Source organism: Stylophora pistillata, chromosome 3 (genome assembly GCF_964205215.1).
Source record: "Stylophora pistillata chromosome 3, jaStyPist1.2, whole genome shotgun sequence".
NCBI classification, from domain to species: Eukaryota; Metazoa; Cnidaria; class Anthozoa; order Scleractinia; family Pocilloporidae; genus Stylophora; species Stylophora pistillata.
The window spans coordinates 43,968,408-43,988,986 of NC_142521.1; the positions used below are offsets into that span (position 1 = coordinate 43,968,408).

Sequence of the window (20,579 nt, forward strand, 5' to 3'; positions counted from 1 at the left end):
CTAAGACGAAGGTTTGCGACTCGATACGTCAGACTATGTTACAGCGTTTATTTTACTGTGGACACGTGGTGGAACACGGCGGCCAAATAAGGCATGCGTGAGGGGATCAATTTTTAACGCCAAAATTTCTAAAAACACACGAAACAACCGCTGTTTTGTAAAATATGCGGAAAAAGATTGAGACATTCATAGTAATCTGTAGAAGAAAATACAATTAGGGAAAGGAAAACTCGAGACTCGAGCTCAAAGCTTAGTCAAGTCCGAATATCCTGTTGATTTACGTACTTAGAAGAGCCAATAAGCAGAGCACTGACACAACAACGTTTGTTTTATCCTCAGTTCTGGTTCACCCTGGTATTCTTCTCCTATTTTAATCATTTTGTACATTGCCTCTGTTTCATCTTTACAATGCCTTTTGATCCTTTCCCTAACCTTTTTTTTTTATCATAGTTTTTTACTCTCTTTCCTTTGCCCTGCTACAGCTATTTGTTGTTTTGTGTTCTACTTATTGGCTCTTCTAAGTATCTGATATCACTCAGTTACATCCAACTCTGCATAAGATCCCCGCTGCGAAGTTTAAAAGTCTCACGTCGGTGACTCAGTGATAAAAAAAATGATCGCATTGAAAAGTTTGTTAAAAACCTTAATTCCGATATTCTTGGCCGTAAAATTACAAGATGGGAACAAGATTGAAATAATTTCAGCATTGCGTGACAAATATTAAGCATGTTTCATCTACACTCGTATCAGATTGCTTCCCATCTCCAACGCGCGTCTCCGGCAGTGAACATTTGACCTACCAGTATAAATTATTGAATTGTCCCCTTTCCAGTCCACAATGAAGCTAAAATTTACCTTAGAACTTCTTAATAATGTAGTGTTCGAATATGCCAAGACAAACAGACGCCTTCCGCTAGCTTACGGAATGTGGTATTGTAAACAATTTCACCATAAGGAAATGGATGAGAATTTGAAACGAAAGCAGGAATGAAAACCAATTTGTCGTCGTTACCTATGCAAGGCTAGCTTATTGTATTGATATCCTAATCGAACACGGTGCTAACAGCTGAAATGTGCGTGGAATTCCGCAGTTAATCACAGGGATACAAATTAGATTATGTCGTGACGTTTTAAATACCGATGTTGTGATTTTCACAAAATTCAACCTGGTTTTTCCATGCGGAAATGCAACTAATTTTTATATCCTCGAAAACGACACTATTTCCACTTATCATGAGCTTAATCTGAACTGATTCTGAGCTATACCGCATGGGGCAAATGATAATTGAAAATTTGCCAAGAAATGCGACATTTGGGTTTAAAAATATTGGTGATTTTCAAAAGCGTTCCGTGAGCTCAATATGAGATGAAATGGTCCTGTTTTAGACTAAAACCATACTTCTATTCCTCCTATACAAATTTATAAAATGATAGGAGCTTGCCTTCTTATGGGCTTTTCATGAGAAAAGTTCATTTGCCTCTACTCGGGGCACAGATTTCCGCCATTTTACGGCTACTAACGCTCGCTTCCGTTTTCCTGAATTTTCTAGAATAAAGAGGAAAGTCTGAGGAAAGAAAACCTTACCATGTTTCTATCTTTACTATAAGGTGTCTCTGGGAAAAATATGAAGGTTTTCAATTCCTCAAACATGTGCTACATTTTTCGATTTTCACTCGGTCAATTCACAAAGTCGGTTTTAAGGTGTTTATGTACAGTTTCCTTGGAGACCATCCTCTTGACAATAAAGAAAATATTCCTACTTCGAATCCAGTGTGGAACGGATTAATTTGAGTTTATTACCGTAACTTGAGTTTGTAACCTTCAGTTTGTAACGTAACTTTTTCCTAGCTGCCTTCATTTTTAGTCGGGCTTTAAACATTTTGGCAGCGTTTAAGAACTGCTGTTTTGATCGAATGCTTGTTGTTTAGACCAAGTGCACAAAAACATTGTTTTGGCTTGAATGAATTGTAGGGACCTTAAGCAAGCTACGACGGCGACGATAAAGTTTGTTTTTAAGTGTAGTACAGTTCTTAACTGTCCTCTGGAAGACTACAACGTGAAATCAGCTTGGTCTTAAAACAGAAACCCCAATCAAACGGTGCTCATAGACCTCATGCGGAGGTTGAGCTGTGGCACCGTAAGAGACGAGAAACACATACAGCCATTCGCGAAATTCTAGCTAATTTTCGATCGAAGTCCTCTTTCTGAGTTGCCGTTTGTACAAAACACATTTATTAGGCCCTTATTTTTGCACGTGAAAGCCAAGTATTCCTCCCGCGCAATTATAAAATGCTCTGTTTTTTTATTTTTATTATTATTCTTTTATTTTTACGTGAAACCATTAGCTATACTGATAAGACTTTCATCAAGATCTAATCTTAAGATTGTGCCGTCCTTGTCTTCCGATGCAGATTGAAACTAAGTCAATATGTAGCAGAGTTATATATGATTTTTTAGTTAAGTTCGAAATGTTTTCTGCGGTGTAAACCCTTAAAAACTATCAGTCAAAGAGCAATTGGTTGGTAGCGCTGTAGCCATGCATTTTGTATTTTCAACGTGTCTGAGTTACATTTGTCATTAGGTAGTATATTATTCAAACAGTTACATGTTATTCACTTCCTTAACAAGTTAAAACGATATGTATAATAATTTGAGAATTGAGGGGACAAATGAATGTAAACATTTTAGCGCGCTACTTTGCAGAGACGAAGGCTTACCACACAACACCGGCGTCAAACATCGGTACAGCGCTTTATCTAGGCACACATTCAAAGCATGAACACTTGTCCTGTTAGCCTCTCAATGTTCAAATTCTCTTTGGGATCTTAAAAGATCTTGAAATGCCCTCTGATTAATTCTCAAGAATCATGAATAAATGAGAACAGAGAAGATAATTTTTATTTTGTTAAGGTTCCTTTCTGTAAAAACTGGTAGCTGTCTTAACTTTAGGGAAAAAACCTGTCACCTAAAAATTTACCTGTAACTTTGACATATTTTATCAAACAACTAAGTAGATAGGTGAATAAATGTAATGAAAAGTTTTGCAAAGACCTAGCCAAAGTAAGCAACGTTTAAACGCAATATCATGTAATATTTTGTTGTCTATACTTAGTACTGTGCCACGTGATCCAGCCTGCATATAGTAAATACTCTAATTTAAGCAATTTTACAGCACGCGAGTTTTGAGTCTAGAGCGTTTGATCACTAAACAACACAGTTCACGGCTCTTCAACTGTGACATTGCCATGAGTAAGATTTTTGAATGCAGACCATTTCAGAACAGAACCATGAGGTATGCTACAACTTGTGTACTGGGCGGCAATGTCACTTTCGGACAGAACTTTATCCCAAATGTTGACACCTGCCAATCGGCCGTGAAGAGTTTGCTTTGGGTCATAACCTCCAGCAACAGAGTCTTGCTCTAGTCCAAGCACCACAGCGCCGCCAGATTTAACGATAGCGTTCTTGCTGTTGGTATTCGTTTTCTGTTCTATAACTTTGCCATCTCTATAAAGTTTTGCTACTCCTTTACTGTTTTCCCAAGAGAGACACATGTGTTTCCAGGTATCATTGTAAAGATTTGTCGCCTCAAACCTGAAAATAATAAGGAAAAAAGGAAAACAGATAACCATAACAGTTTAAAAAATATGTAATCATTCAAGATCCGCCCCTTTTTTTGTTTGTTACTAATTCAGTCAATGAAGAGTCATTCAGTCTGTCAGTCAATTAGTCAGTCTATAGTAATCTTTAAAAGGCCTGTCAGTCAGTCAGTCAGTCTGTCTCCAAGTCAATCTGTCTGTCAGTCAGTCAGTCAGTCAGTCAGTTAGTCTGTCAGCCAGTCTGTTCTGTCTGCTCGTCAGTCCGTCATATCCGTCAGTCAGTCTGTCACACAGTCAGTCAAGTTGTCAGCCAGTCAGTCAGGTTGTCAGCCAATAAGTCTGTCAGCCAGTCAGTCTGTCACCTAGTCGTTTTTCAGTCAGAGAGTTTGTCAGTCAGCAAGATAGTGTGTCGCCCATTCAATCAGTCTATCATGCAGCCAGTCAGCAAGTTAGTCTGTCTGTGTGTATGTTTAAATTCCTTTCTTCTCCTTCAAGCGTCCGCGTCTAAAAAGAAGATCGTAATATATCCTGTATTATGACTTATCGTGGCTCCAATAAAAACTACCTCAACCCAGTTTTCAAAAATCCATGAAGCATTACCTGAATGCATTATTATCAACTAACAGAGCCAGGGTTGGATTAATTACGACGGCAAAGCTATTGTCTTCTTGTTGAGTGGCATAGCTAAACACAGACTGACACGCTTGGTCTGCAACAAGTTTGATAAAAAAACACACTGACAGCTGGCTGAGATCTGAGGCTATGGCTGGATTCTTCATGGCATAATTTTCTGTAGAACGCGGCTCCGGAAACACCATGAGGTACTCTACAACAGAGGAAATAAACTTCAGAAACTTCAAGACAATTGTTTGAGAAATTACGCATTTTTTAAGTATTTTTGCTTCTTTAGAAGTATCCAGTTTTTGTTTAAATCTTCCTTCGTTTTTCACAAGTGCACGCCTATCGGGGACGATAGTCCAACAGTGTTCAGTCGTAAGCAACATAGAATAAGACACGCATAGGATAAGGATCTCGCCTTGTTGTCGACCTGCGGCTTAATCTAGGGCATAGTTTGCCCCTGCTTTCTTTGCAAGATAACTGGTTCACGCTTCGCCCTGATCAACTTTGAGGCCATAATCTAAATAGAAAGTAAAGAATACGAAGAATCGTTGCATCGATATCTTTGTTAGTGCGAAGGGTGACGAAGGAAATACGCAAAGTCATCACTCACTTGTAAATAGAATCTCAAAAGATGGACGCATGTTTTAAGGTGACTAGTACCAGTTTTCATTTTTTTTGTGGTTTGTAACTTTGAAAGAATACAAGAAAAAGACTGACCAAGGCCATTTGAACAATTGAATTATATAATCACTGGTCATCCAAAAATAGGTGTCATTTCGTCAACAGCAGTTTCCATGGCAACGTTTCCAAAGTACTATTCAGACACATTTTTCAGCTTATGGCTCAAATTGCACGGTGGGAAAGAAAGCCATCTGTTGCATTACAATATGAAGAAACCTTTATGTTTTCTTTGTTTTGACTGTCTTCTGTCACTTTTTGCGACTACATCGCCGACATTACCCAAAAATTACGAACTTTGTAATATCATTCCAAGCAATTCTCTTAATGCGCGGGATAATAAACGAGCAATCCCGAGCGGGTAAAGTGGGCCCATCTTGCCCGCTCGGGTAGAAATCAGAACACAGGATTTGCTTCATGTTGCCCACGGGCGCTGCCAGCGATATGATAACGTGTGTTTCAACACCTCACAAAATGTATTAGCGATGTCTTATAAGTTGGCTATGGCAGCTTTTCTAATCGTGACATCGGTACGCAAGTCGACGTATGCAGTTAAAATATTGCACGTTTTTGTTCCTTTCCTAAATCTGGTTCTCGTATCGCATAAGTGTATTTTTCCTCATATAAGTTCTGTTCGCGCTAGGCTATTCCCGACAAGGTCTTTGCTCTCTACTTCCCAGATTACACCCATGAATCTCTTCTGCGTTTTCCTTTGTTTGAGAAATTTTCTCAAATTTTCGCCCAATCAAAAATTAACCTGTGATTTCTAATAATGAATATTAATAATTTTCATGATCCGAGTAATAAAAAAATACAAATTTCACAACGAAACCGATTAGTTTTGTCTGTTCATAGCAATCAAGTTTCGTTGCGATCTTGAGAAAGTTCGATCACCACCTGCTTGTTTGCAAGTGTTTCCGCTAATGAGCATTGAAAATTCAGGCTTTAAGTCTCTATTTTTATGTTTGCCGTCTTTTTTAAAGCGTCGTGACACAGCAAGGTTAAGAAGTGAAAGAACTTTGAAGCACCACGCTGCCCTGGGACTCACCCATGATGTCTTACGAGTTTGACCTCGCGGTTTTATTTCAGTTTTCTTTCAAATCAAATAAAAAAAAACTTGGCTTCTCACCAAAACGTTGTTTTGAAATGCTGTTAAATTTTACATGTACTGATTTATTCGCTATGATAAACAACAAAGGCATTTGAAATAACCGTTTTATGATCAGCCTCGTTTCCATGTTGACCAATAATTTTTCAAATAAACGAGTACGTAAAAAATTGGGAAAGCTACACTTTCACGATAGCTTACAAATGAATTTGTAAAGTCATTACATATCCTTTCATCAGATAGCACTGACTTGAGTGGTACCGAGAACCTCTCTGGCCCATGGACTAGTTCCGAGTTTAGCAATTTCCACGCGCGTTGTCGTGCATTTAAAAATCCGGATTTAATAAGATTGACTACCGCTGACTATCGAGTGTGTTGGCGCGAGTATCTACGATCTGATGTTTACAGACGTTTACAGCTCAGAAAAACATTCAATAGCCGTCAAAGACAACCTCCCGGGCTCATCTTTAAGCATTTATTCACAAACTCTGGTTATATCATATCATTTTCCTTAAAGGTTTACAGTCTGTTCCTTCGTCAGGGAGATTTTTCTTTTACTATCTTTTTCTTGCTATCGCGAGATCTCGTATCGATTAGATTTTTGGTTTAGATGCGAAGCAACCTTTATGTCGCCGAGAATCGTCTTCTTTATCTTCGTTTCTGTCTCTTGCATACGTAATGGCTGTTGAATACATCAAATACACGCTGGTAGGCAAACTTCTTACAAAATAAGACAAAAGTAGCGTAAACCGTAAAAAGTCTCGCGCCGCTATATTTGTTATGAATTTTCGTCTTTTAAATCTCGCGCTTCTTTCGCAAGTTTCTCTCGCGCGTGACGCACGAGAGTGACCTGCTTCCCATGCGAGGAAACTGGTACTAGCCACCTTAACCGGTCCATGTAGCCTCCATAGTGTTTGCGTGCGTGCGTGTGTGTGTTTGTGGGTGAATACTCACCTTTGTTACTTATCCGCGACTCTTACTTTGCTCTCTAAAAGTTCCCTGAGCAAAACATGAGCACATCGCATAGCTTATCGACAGCCTAAGCGTGTGTATATGCGAGTGTGCGAGCTTCTGTGCGTGCATACGCTGTGTGCGTGTACGTACGCAAGTGCGTGCATGCGCACGTTTATGTCTGTGCTTGCCTTTGTTACTACAGTTCGACCCCGATAATTCGAAGTCTCAAGGGAAAAGCAAAATAGTTCGAATTATCGGGGGTTCGAAATATAGGGGTCAAAAATAAATACGCAAGTTTTACCCCTGCATAACTTTATTTACTCTATTTTCGCGATATTAGTGAACAGCCGAAACTGAGTTCGCTTTTCTAGAGCCGTTTGATCACCGCACAAGCTCCAGCACAGAAATTCATGCCAATGAGCACCTCGGTAAAAAGCCTAAATTGAAAAACGATACCGACAAAGTGATCCACTTCCGCTGGAAGTGTGACTTAGCGTGTATTGTTTACTCATATCGTGTTCTTGTCAGTAGACGCATGCACTCAACTGCTAGATACCGGCTTTGAGTTTACTTAATCAAGCTCTGCTTAAATAATGGTTTGCCCAAGGAATGTTGCTTCGCTTCAGATTAACTCCTACATAAAGAGATATCACGACTACCAGGAAATCTGAAAACCAACAGTGAATGAAAAAATTTCAACCAGAAGAGAGCCCGATAACCCAGTGGACAAATATGCCGTATGTGTGATGCAAGATCAAGAAACCATTGTTGGACATCTGAAGAAGGGAAAAGAGTGGACGATTCGTTAAGACAATCTTTTATTTTCTGAGAGTGAATAATAGAAATTCATGCACTGTTATTGTGACAGGCATGCCTGTTCATCTTGGAGACGGTGAAGGGATACAAGTGCCATGCAAACTTTTGTTTGAAGGAGAGAAGAAATACGTCAGTATTCTTGAAAGAGAGTTCACAAAGCTGAAAGACTAAAATTGGATTTTTCGTCAACTCTTTAGGCACATGGATTTTCATCACATCGACATGTTAAAAACTTTCATAAAGCACCGCACATACTGTACAGTAAAGGGATTGATGCATAGAGAACTGTTTCACACAATTATAAAGGGATTAACGAGCTGTGAAATGTTCGAGACTGTTATTACATAAATATATATTCTAATTTCCGACAGCGTCTGTTCTTTTTCATTCAGCTGATAACTTAACTTTGAATTATCGGGGTAAAATCCGACCTAAGGGAACAGAAATTACTTCGAATTAGCGGGGACTTCGAATTAACCGAGTTCGAATTATCCGAGGTAAAATGACTGAGAAAAGTGGGGCAAAACAAAGGGAAATAAATTTTACTTCGAATTAGCTGGGACTTCGAATTATCCGAGTTCGAATTATCGGGGTCCAACTGTACTCTTAATTCAATCGCCATAAAGGGTTTTGCTTTAAACTGCCTACGCCTTAATGTTTTCGAGCACCCGCTCACCAGCTTCATTGGTAAGGCGGTTCAACGGAGTTTGCAAACAAGCTAAAACAAATGGAAATACGGCAAACTGTAACCAAACACTATTCATACTGCATGTTAAATTCTATTTTAGTAGTTCTTGTTCCCTCAGATGCAGTCTGTCAACAAAGCGGTTAATCGTCTGCGCAAGTGCGACTGTTGTATTGCTTGGATAGCGTGTTTTCAATTGCTGAACCAATTTGTCAGGCAGAAGATCTAGAAATCCAAAGAATTCTAACTTTTTTAATAAAGCTAAAAAAATAGTGAATTAACAGGAAACCCATGATTAACCAAGTTTGTGTTGGAGAATTATCGTGTTTTCCTCTTCTCTTCTTTTGTTTCTTTTTACAGATTTCTTTAATAGCTTCAGTCTTTCCACATATTTCGTTTGCCAGCGTTTGTTTTCTATGCTTTCCTTCAGGCTTTTGCGTGGGAAATTGGCACGCAAATTGACACTGACGAGTCGACGTTAACAATTTGACATTGATTTGTGATCGTTTTGCTGGCTCTGTCGGCAGAGACAAATTCAGTTTCATCTGAGTGGTAGGTCTATGGTTTTCTATATCACGATTATATTCAAAGCGTTCAAAAAAATAACTTACACTTCCCTCTTCGTAGTCGAACGAATTTCACATATGTGTTCACTAAATTATTACAGTCTGAAGTAGTGGGCGTTGTATGGCAATCACTATTGATATGGGGAAATTCCGTTGAAGAGGTTTATGGTCGATCTCATAAAATCTTTAATGGATTTTTTCTTAGCTTCAGGATTTTGGATTTTGGGCCATATCCTCGCACTTGAGCGAATATCAGCAAATAACTGCCAGCCGTTTCAAAATTGCTCTTAATATTTCAGTTTTTAGGTGAAATTAGGTGTTGAACGGGGTCTAAATCAAGTTTTATTGAGTATATCACACCAATGTTTCATTTGACGAATTTTAAACGTGTTCTGAGCCATTGTGCTAATATTTCAAACCAGGAGATAACTTCTATTTCGTCATGGTAGGTAAATTACAAACTTCTTATTCTATCCGTTCGTTCTAAGCGCCCCGGTGGGAAATAAGAAGCGAATCCTGTGTTCCTTAATTTGGAGCTGACCTGGGTGAAATTTTGGAACAATAACTCACCTATATTGCACCGCTGTTTTCCTTCTGGTCCTGATGAACACCTGCAGTCATTGTTAACTGATATGAAATGGATAGAGAAAAGAAATAATAATAGAAAAATTACACTTTTAAAAACAAGTCAGTGTGTAGTCAAATGACGACTAGTGATGGCTCAGCAGGAATCAGATAGGCCACAAACGTACGCAGGTATGACATTATTTTTGAAAATATTGCTCTAGAAACTAAAAGTTTTAAATTACCTCTTTCGCAGTGTCTTCCTGTATATGCTTCCGTACAGCGACACTTGTAACTGTTTGTCCGATACAGAGGTACACAGGTCCCTTTGTTCTGACAGGGCGACATCGAGCATGGAGACTAAGATCGAGAAAATCAAGTACTCACTTCCTTGATAAAAACCAGTAGTAGTACTGGTACTTTATTTAGACACATTTCACCAGTGAGCCTGGGGCTCATTTAAATGTCAACGTGTATGGTAAAATTAAAATGTAAAATTTGAAGATGTTATCTATTCGATAAAAATACAAAAACTAGACCATAAAATTTAAAAACTAGACTATACAAATTGAAACATGTTAACTACTCGATACAAAGATTACAGCAACAATTGGCCTTGGCAGTCAGGTTAACATTGTTCAGTAAATTTTTAAACTTCTAAGAGAGGACGCTCTTCTTATATTGTCAGGTAGGTGGTCTATAAATGTGAAGTTATGTAACGATAATATTTCTACAAATACTTTGATTTAAAAGTAGGCTAATTTAGCTTACAATAACCTCTTAGGTCTAATTGCTAGAACGCAATGAGAACAATTCCTTGATGTAGTTTGGCCCCGTATTAAATGAAGATTTATGAAGAAGGATTAGGGCTTGCATGTATATGCGATGTTCCAGGGACTTGATGTTTACTATCTTAAGTAGATCGCCAAATGGAGTTGACTTGAGCAGATTCATCAATGTTCTGATAGCAAGCTGATTGGTAAATTCTAGCTTGTTAGAAAGTCCAGATGAAAGTCCTACTAAACCAGGATACAAACTTTGATGTCGGGTTGATAAAATGACTTAAAAATGGCTTGCGACGAACGCAAAAGTAAAAAAAAAAGCCACAGAGAGACGTATTTTAACGTTCAGTTAACAGTTCAATATGAATTGTTCAAACGACTTCGACTGCCGGTTTTGGTCATCATCAAGATAAAATTTTTAAAAATATGATGATAAAGATAAAACGATAGAAAAAGGGTTTTACCGTAATACTGTAGTGATACCAAGAATGGTTGATAATGAACTTGTCTGAATGGGTGTAACGATCCGATGGAAGCAGTTCACATAGCAGATTTTCGATGTTATCAGCCAAATCTGCCAGGTTGAAGGACAAACATGGATCCTTATGGAGACATTTAAATGCGCACTCTGAGGAGTGTTGGACCAGTTCTTTCCCAACATATGTAATGTTCAAATAGGAGTCTTTGTGAGCAAGAAAATTGGCGAAAGCAACCCCATTATGTGGTGATTGTCCTGTGTTTGATAAAGAATTGAAGATAACCGATCAAAATAGTTTTGCTTATACTTATTTATGAGATAGATAGAAAAAAAAACACGCGGGTATTACTGCGACGGAAGAGAGATTATACCTTTTGAGGTCTGCAAACAGCTCGCTGATACAATCAGAGCAAGGAAACAGAAAGATAACAAGAAAAGTTCCATCTTATTCTTCTAGCTCACAGAGAAATCATTTTCGTGCTGATACACAGTCTGCAAACATCTGCTTCAGTTAATATTACAATTTCTCTTCATCCATAATTTATTTGTTTTTCCTTTTAGGTGTTTGACTACATTTTTTTTTCAGAAATGATTATTTTTGTTGAGAGAGAGGGCGTAACACTTTGTGGCGATAGCCAAAGATTTGTGTTTTGAAGACTTCTGTTAGAACCTAAAAAAAAGACAGATAAAGTAAAATTTTATAGCGGTCTAATGCGATTAAAAAAAGCGTATATGTCGTTACAAAAATTTTCCGTGCAGGGAATTACCGTTTTGGGCAACAAGATGTGTAACTAGGTGAGTGGTCTTTGTTAAAATCTTGCCACAGGGGTGAAGTTTGTCTTCCTTTATAAATGTTTTTCTCTGGCGTCACAAGGTTATTTATCTTTCTTTTTAGTTTCTTTGCTTTACATAAATTAGGGAGAAAATTAAAAGAATGACAGAGAAGAGCTTCAGAGATTAAAATCAACTCGTTTGAATTCTGCTTCCAAGGAAAGTTTTAAGAAATGTTAATTGATGTGTTTTAATGCCGGTTATATTAAGTGTTGTGGGGTTTTACCAATGTAAAAATCACAGACATGTTTGGGTTAGCTGACCTTGGGATTTTCAAAACAGGATATTCAGTGCGGGTAAAACTCAAGGTCAGTTTTACCAACCCAAACATGACCACCTAGCGAACTAGTTATCCTCAACAATAACAAGCGATTAAAATGTCTAGTACGGTAAGAACTGAGCCAAGTTCAAGCACACACTAAAAATAAATGACCAAAACAATAGATTCATCAAAATAACAACGTAGACGCAAAAAGGTGAGACTTACTAAAACAAAAGGTAAACCTAAAAATACTCGAAATATCAATCTTGAAAATGCTCTACGACATAAGTCTTCTTTCGTACTTATCTAGCTTTACTTCTTGCAAGCAGCACGCGGTGTGTTTTCGTTATTATTATATTATTTTATGCTCGGTCGAAAAGCGCTATATCTTGAGTCTAAGGATTTGCAATATGCAAAGATATATAAAAAGACTCTTCCTTCTTATTGACTTAGATAAATACAGTTTTCAGCTAACATAATGTATCACTTTACCGCTTCTCGCAACCTTTTAAAATATCTCAAATACTTAACATGTTTATATACAGTTACGTTGGAGACCATTCCTTTTGACAATAAAGAAAAGATTCCTATTTCGAATCCAGTGAGGAACGGATTAAATTGAGTTTATTGCCATAACTTGTAAACCGTGAGTTTGTAACGTAAGTTTTACCCAGCTGCCTTCATTTTTAGTCGGAATTTGAACATTTTGGCAGCTTGAAAAAAATTGATAAAATGCTTAAGAAACTACTGTTGTGATTGAATGCGGTTGTTCAGACCAAGCGCACAAAAATATTATCTGGGTTTGAATGAATTGTAGGGACCTTAACGAAGCTACGACGGCGACTGTAAAGTGCGTTTTCAAAAGTTGTGCAGTTCTTAGCCGGCCTTTACAAAACTACGACTTGAAATCAAGCTCGGTCTTAGAGCATAAACCCCAACGAAAAACTATTTAAGTTCCTTCTGGAATCAAACGCTGCTCACAAACGTCATGCAGAAGTTGAGGTGTGGCACCGTAGGAGACGACAAACACATAGAGCCGTTCGCGAAATTCTGGCTAAGTTTGAATCGAATTCCAATCCTCTTCTGCGTTGCCATTTGAACGAAAGACTCTTATTAGGTCCTTACTTTTGCATGTAAAAGCCGTGTTTTCCCCTAGCACAATTATAAACAGCTCTGTATTTCTATTTTTTTTTCTATTTTTACGTGAAGCCATTAGTTATACTGAAAAGACTTGCATCAAGTTCTAATCTCAAGGTTGTGCAGTCCTTGTATGTTGCAGTTTGAAATTAAGTCAATGTGTTGTGGAAATGGTAAATTGGTCAGAAGTTCTTTCCAGACTAATGACCAACCAGGCACTTTTAAATGGGCTCGTGCACGATGCAAAACGTGTCCTTTCATTCACAACACTGAGAAAATATTAGGACCCAAACGATCCATTAAGATCACGGATCACTTCACGTGCACCTCCGCCAATGTAATGTATTGCATAACTTGCACTTATTGCAAAAAGATTTACATTGGCGAAACAGGCAGAAGACTAGGTGACCGATTCCGAGAACACCTTCGCGACGTGGAGAGGAATGACAATAACACATCGAAACCAGTCGCTAGACATTTTAATTTACCCAGTCAGTCTAAGCAACATATGGAAATCTGCGGTCTTTCCTTACACTTAGGTAGCATAGAAAGCCGCAAAACTCTTCAACAAAGGCTCATCTTTCAAACCGGCAGTCTAAATCCCACAGGTACCAACGAACGCTTTTCATTCCACTTATCTATTCGTGTTTTTCTCGTTGCTATATTGTCACCAATCACGTAGCTCCATTTTCTGCCATTAAAAACACACACAGCCCATGATTCCTCTATTCGCTCCGAATAACCGTAATGGTGGCCAATTTACTATTTCAACTTTGTTGATATATTGAAATTGTTTCGTTACCCCCACCGACGCAGCGCCAAACAGTTTCTATAGAAACTATCAGCCTTTATTTGATGTGTAGTGGAGTTATATACGATTTTTAAGTTAAGCTCGAAATGTTTCCTGCCTTTTAAATCCTAAAAAAAAACTACTGGTCAAAAAGTAATTGCTTGCTTGCGTTGAAGCCATTTTGTAAGTATTTTAACCTTTCAGACTTACATTTGTCATTAGGTACTATTTCACTCAAACAGTTACCAGTTATTCAATTCCTTAACAAGTTAGAATGAATTGTATAACAATTTGAGAATTGATTGGACAAAATGAAAGTAAACGTCTAGAAACGCCACTTCGAAGGGACGAAGGTTTACCACGCAAGACCGGCGTCAAACTTCAGTACAACGGTTTATCTAGGCGCACATTCAAAACATGAACACTTGTCCTGTCAGCCTCTCAATGTTCAGAATTTTCTTTTTGGATCTTGAAAAGTCTTGAAATGCCCTCTGATTCATTCTCAAGAATCATGAATAAAGGAGCACAGGGAAGAAAATTTTCGTTTTGTTAAGGTTCCTTGCTCTAAAAACGTGTAGCTGTCTTAGCTTTAAGGAAAAAACTTGTCACCTAAAAATTTACCCGTAACTTTAATATCTTTTATCAAAAAACAGAGTAGATAGATGAATAAATATAACGAAGTGTTTACCGAAGACCCAGCCAAAGTAAGCAACGTTTAAACGCAATATCGGGTAATATTTTGTTGTCTCTATTTGGTACTGAGCCACGTGTCCAGCCATGCAGATAGTAAATGCTCTAATTTAAGGAATTCCACATCGTGTTAGTTATGAATCTAGAGCGTTTGGTCATAGAACAACAAAGTTCACGGCTCCTCAACTGTGACATCGCCACGAGTAAGATTTTTGAATGCAGACCAGTTAAGAACCAGAACCATTAGGTATACTACAATTTGTGTACTGGGCGGCAATGTCACTTTCAGACAGAACTTTATCCCAGATGTTGACACTTGCCAATCGGCCGTGGAGAGTTTGACGAAGCTTAAAATGTCCGCTAACGGAGTCCTGCTCTTGTCCAAGCACCAGAGAGCCGCCAGATTTAATGGTAATGTTCTTTGTGTCAGTATTGGTTTTCTGTTCTGTAAACTTGCCATCTTTGTAGAGTTTCGTTACTTCTTGAATGTTTTCCAAAGTGAGACACACGTGTTGCCAGGCATCATTGTAAAGATTTTACGCATTAAACCTGAAAATGTATATATAAAAAAAGTCAAACTGATAAGCAAAACAATTTGAAATATATTTGATTGTTCAAGATCCCCTTTTTTCATTCGTTGTTACTAAGTCAGTACACAAAGAGCCATTCAGTCTGTCTGTCAGTCACTTAGGCAGTCGGTCAGCATTCAGTCAGTCAGTCAATTTTTTAGCACTCTGTAATCGGTCTGTCAGTTAATTAGTCTGTCAGCACTCAGTCAATAAGACAGACAGTAAACTGTCAATCAGTCAATCAATCATTCATTAATGTTTCATTATTTAATCAATCAAGCTATCGTTCATACAATCAATCTTTCACTGATGGATTGATTGATTGATTGATTGATTGAATCAATGATTGCTCCTTTTATCCATTTTCTCACTTATCTTATTCTTAATAAAAGATTTAACGAGCTAATTTCATCTCTTTCATATCGATGTTTTATCTGAGCTGCTTTCTTGAAAGCCAAGTTGGTTAAGAAACTTTATCCTTTCACGACAATAAAACATGTAAAATAACAGCAGTCGTCACTTGAAAGACCTCAGCACCATGGTTAGTACGTACTTTATTATTCAAATCACACTTGGAGCCGAAAACTACGTGAAACTTCGGTAGTTTGGAAAAGATCGAATTCCGGAATTTGGAACCGGACCGGAATACTCGGAACACCCGGAATTCCCGGAATGACCGAAAAATAACAAATTAAAAAAATAAATACATGTAAATAAATAAGAACATTGATGATTACAAATTAATGGTAAATTCACAACTTAATTGAATAATTTAATACGAAAATGTTCTTTGAGGGTCCCGAAAAAAAAAAACACTTACCGGCACTGTTCATAGAGATACACGTATTACAATTAAAAAAAGCCAGCGTCAGGCCAGTAGCCCATACAGCTTAAGCGACGAAATATTTCTACTTTCCTTCCCCCCTGGATGAGATGCTAGTCCATCACATGGCTACTCCCTATTTTAAATTCGCTTCCACCCATTTACACACCTATAGGTTGTCTAGCCAGGGCGCCATAACCATTAGGCCTACACGCTTTTCCAGCCGGAACCATTGCAAAAGATTAAACAAACGCAATATTTCCAATTAGTTTAAAATCTTCGAACTATCACAAATTAATACTCAACCTTAAGTAATTATTAACCACACATTGGGAGCTATCAAAGCAGCTACCATTAAGACCAGCCGTCTACAGTTAGAACTGAGAGATCGTCAGTTACTCGACACCTTTTCGTCTCTATTAGAAATACCTTGAATATATACTTTTAAATGTATATCGTGTACTGATGGATTCTTCTAAACAAGGTTTATATTCAAAGGCATATATTAAAGGTATTTATAATAGACGCGAAAAGTTGTCGAGCAACTGACGATCTCTCAATTTTGTCTGTAGACGGCTGGTCTTAATGGTAGCTGCTTTGATAGCTCTCAATGTGTGGTGTGTAGTTAATAATTATATAAGGTTGAGTATAAATTTTTAATAGTTCGAAGATTTTACAATTGAACTATTAAACTAATTGGAAATATTGCAATCGTTTAATCTTCTGCAATGATTCTGGCTGGAAAAGCGTGGCGGCCTAATGGTCATGGCGCCTTAGACATCCTACAGGTGTGTAAATGGGTGAAGGCAAATTTAAAACGGGGAGAAACCATGTGGTGGATTAGCATCCCATCCAGGGGGAAGGGAGAGTAGAAATATTTCGTCGCTTAGGCTGTTTGGGCTACTGGCCTGACGCAAATTTTTTTTTTAATTCTAACACGTGCACCTCCATGAACAGCACCGGTAAGTGTTTTTTTTTTTATTATTTTTTGGAACCCTTAGAGAAAAATTTCGTATTAAATTATTTAATAAAGTTGTGAATTTACCATCAAGTTTTAATCATCGATATTCTTATTTATTTATTAATTTACATTTTCTTTTTAAAAATTTATTATTTTTCGGTCCTTCCGGGTATTCCGGGTATTCCAAGTATTCCGGTTCCGGTTCCGAATTCCGGCATTCCTTATTTTCCAAACTACAGTAAAACTTCATTTGCAAAGCGTACGAACAATACGTATCTTTAGCAAGAGATCGACATATTTTAAATTTCAAGCATGTCAAGAAAAGAGGAAGAAGCTAAAACTATTTTGATTGTTTGGTTTTTTCTTTTACATTTCTTTCTTTCCTCTAAGCGTTAGTGTAGTAACAGGAAGAGGCCAATTGTCGCATATCCTGTAAAATAAGTTATCGTGGCTCGAATAGCTACAACCAAGTTTTCAAAAATCTACCTACACTTACCGAAACAATTTGCTGTTAACGGAAATATCTATATTTTTTGTAAAAACTTCCACGTTCATTCCATTGAAGTTTTGTTCGGTGGCATAGGTGAGGACTATTTGCATTCCTTGGTCTGGAACAAGTTTGAAAAAAAAAACACAGCGACAACTGGCTGAGATCTGAAGCTATGGCTGGATTCTTCATAGCGAAATTTTCAGTAGAACGTGACTCCGGAAACACCATGATGTAATCTATAACAGAGGCAATGGATTGTCTATCTAAAATGTCACTCCTTATTTGGCAAAGTTTTAGGTTCAAGAAGAGAGCGAAGGTTTATTTCAAACAAATTTTGAATGTAAAGGGCCGTACCGTGAAATATGTCCCCACAATTTGACTTATCATTGTGCGCGCACTTATTGAGAGTCGTATTTTCACAAAATACTAAAACCTAGTTTTGCAGTGAACTACTTGCAACATACCTATTTTGCACAGCTTTTTCCTTCCTGGTCCTGATGCACAACTGCAGTCGCCATTAACTGAAATTGGACAAGTAAAGAAATTAGATAATCATGACGAAATTAAGTGACTTCTAAAATAATCTTGATTAATAGAATATCCAGTAATTGCTCTGAATAATCTTTTCGCTCATAATAATTCAAATTCAAGTTTTCCGTCCTTTTTCATATTTACGACAACATTGTCGGAAAAAAATTATTACTGTGCATGGTTACATTTTCATAAAATCAAACCAAAATCTCTGAAGCTCCACTCTCGTTCGCAGTGTCTTCGTTCTGGGGAACTAATATCTGTTCTGTGATGACGCGTTCATTGTAAAACCAAGATATTATAATCTTTTCATACACTAGTATCCTTGGTGGAAAAAATTTCAGCGAGTTGAATTAGGGCCTTGGAGGTTGGTTTTGATCGATGAATATCCCTCTAGCCGTCCAGTTTGCATCACAATGAGTTCTCTCATTCTTGAATTCTATCCTTTTGGTAAAATGAAACTTTTGTTTGAGTATAATTTGGATATATCAACAAAGTTGAAATGGTAAATTGGCCACCGTAACGATTACAAAAGCTGACGTTTCGAGCGTTAGCTCCGACGAAGGGCTAACGCTCGAAGCGTCAGCTTTTGTAATCGTTACGGTGGCCAATTTACCATTTCTACTTTGTTGATATATCCAAATTATTTCGTTAACCCCACCGACGCAGCCCCAAACAGTTTCTTTAGAAACTATCAGCCTTTATTCTTTTGCTTGAGTACTTACTCAGAAACCAAGTCCTCACTTTTTTCGCAGTGGCTTCCTTCATATATTTTCATGCAACGACACTCGTAGCTGTCTGTCTGGTACAGCGGTACACAAGTTCCTTTGTTCTGACATGGTGCACTTGAACACGGGGACTATAATTGCGAAAATTATGCTTTGATTCGGATAAATAGGGAAAGGACTCAAAAGTGACTTTTACTGCAGGACGCTCTCAAAGGCAAGAAGCGACTTAATCTTATTAATCTCCCTGGATAAGAAGTGAGGTCATTTCAGGTACAGCCCCTGCAAATCAACTTCCCTGAACTTTTTCGAAATTCTGGTGCCCATTTATGATCTGGCTTTCTGGGTAGCCAGAGAGAGGCACTGTAAGAGTACGTAATATTAACTAAAAACACACCACTTAACTCGGACGCACTCACAATACAAGCGAACTGGCACACGTTAGGGCGTAATCATTAGGCAATAATGAAAATTAGAGTTTTACCGGAACACTGTAGGGATACCCAGGTGCGTAGCCAGGATTTTTCAAAGGGGGGGTCATAGAGGCTACTCACCATTTACACCGCTGCTCTCCTGCGTATATCACCGGGCTCAGTCGTATTATTGCGGCACGAAGGCCCATATCAATGGCTTTTACGGCCAAGATATTGTGATGGCGTTTCCACCAACTGAACATTGTAGGTTGTTTGCTCTAAAGAAGACCTACCAAGGTCACGGGCACCCCAGGACCCCCCCTGGCTACGCCCTTGATACCAAAGATGCTTGGTGATGAACTTGTCTGAATGGGTGTAACGATCTGATGGAAGCATTTCACAAAGAAGATTGTTGTTCTTATCAAGGAAATCTGTCAGGTTGAAGGAAAAGAATGAATCCTTCTCGAGACACATGAACGCTCAATCAGAGAAGTGTTGGACTAATTCTGTCCCAATATTTGTTATGTTCAAATAGAAGCCATCGTGAGCCAGAAAATTTGCGAAAACAAACCCATCTTTGGTGCTTGTCCTGTGGAGGATAACCCATTAAAATTATCCTTGTGGTCTATACATTTTTTGATAGATAAAGATCAAAAATAAATAAATTAATATTGAAAATAAAGAAGAAATCGAGTAAGCAGTGTTTCACGGTGATACCTTTTGAAGTCAGCGAACAGCTCACGCAAACAGCCAGAGCAAGAAAACTGACAGAAAAATAGACAAAAGCCATCTTATTCCTGTAGCTCAGTGAGAAATGTTTCTTCATGGAGAGTGGCAGCTAGCCAGTGAATGATATGGCAGATGGCTGCTACTTTTAAAATCTTAGGTGGGCCTCAATGACATTCGCTTTCGCTAGTACGACACGAATCAATTATTAATTACATTTGATTTATTTATCATTTTCAAATGTTCAACTTCCTTTTTTTCAAGCATTTGCCATATTCTAAAAGCATGGTGTTGGATATCTGGGTGGTGGTAACGTCTACCTATTTCTAGGCTGATGAGGTATTTTCTCCTCTAGTTGTGTTTTAATTAGCTCAAAGATCATGGGTCTTTTCGAACACAAGAGTGCACGAGGACTCCGAAGCAACATACAAATTTGGCCCTTAATTAACTGAATTGCGTAGTACGATAAACAAGTTAAGGTATTTTTTCGATATCTTTACGAGATGTCCTGCAGATTAAACCATCCTATTAATAGGCGGCACGAAGTGCAAGCTGGTGGCACGCCACTTATTAGCAACTAAAATCGGAGGTGTTTTGACCAAATTTTCAAACGTCATTAGTGCCTATCGAGGCGCAGCCGAAAATAACCCTTGCTTCTTGAGTGCTATTCAAACTTCCGTGTGTATCCAAAACTCAACTGAGATACACACAGTTTTAAGTGCAAAACAACTCTTTATAAAATAACGAATTCAAAGGGTTATCTTCTATGTCTGTAGACC

At 38.0% G+C, this 20,579-nt stretch overlaps 1 protein-coding gene and 1 pseudogene across 1 annotated transcript; both read right to left on the reverse strand.

Annotated features, from left to right (window-relative positions):
- Positions 1–2,316: 2,316 nt before the first annotated feature.
- Positions 2,317–11,351, reverse strand: LOC148736279 (C-reactive protein-like). The gene is made up of 6 exons (XM_088755272.1): positions 11,224–11,351; positions 10,839–11,107; positions 9,838–9,952; positions 9,599–9,655; positions 4,201–4,426; positions 2,317–3,595 (listed from the first exon to the last, which is right to left on the reverse strand). Exons 1-6 carry the CDS (start codon positions 11,294–11,296, stop codon positions 3,220–3,222), a joined length of 1,116 nt encoding a protein of 371 aa, XP_088611398.1. The 5' UTR covers positions 11,297–11,351; the 3' UTR covers positions 2,317–3,219.
- A 3,383-nt stretch (positions 11,352–14,734) lies between these two features.
- LOC148736280 (C-reactive protein-like) lies at positions 14,735–20,182 on the reverse strand (annotated as a pseudogene).
- Positions 20,183–20,579: the final 397 nt, after the last annotated feature.

What these genes read in the sequence shown, in the direction of transcription:
- LOC148736279 (XM_088755272.1), bottom strand. Translation starts at nt 11,296, where the DNA reads ATGGAACTTTTCTTGTTATCTTTCTGTTTCCTTGCTCTGATTGTATCA. An exon ending in AAAACAGCGGTGCAATATAG is followed by an intron (nt 4,427 to 9,598) that starts GTGAGTTATTGT and finishes CCTCTGTTGTAG; the next exon opens with AGTACCTCATGGTGTTTCCG. An exon ending in GTTGATAATAATGCATTCAG is followed by an intron (nt 3,596 to 4,200) that starts GTAATGCTTCAT and finishes TATTATTTTCAG; the next exon opens with GTTTGAGGCGACAAATCTTT.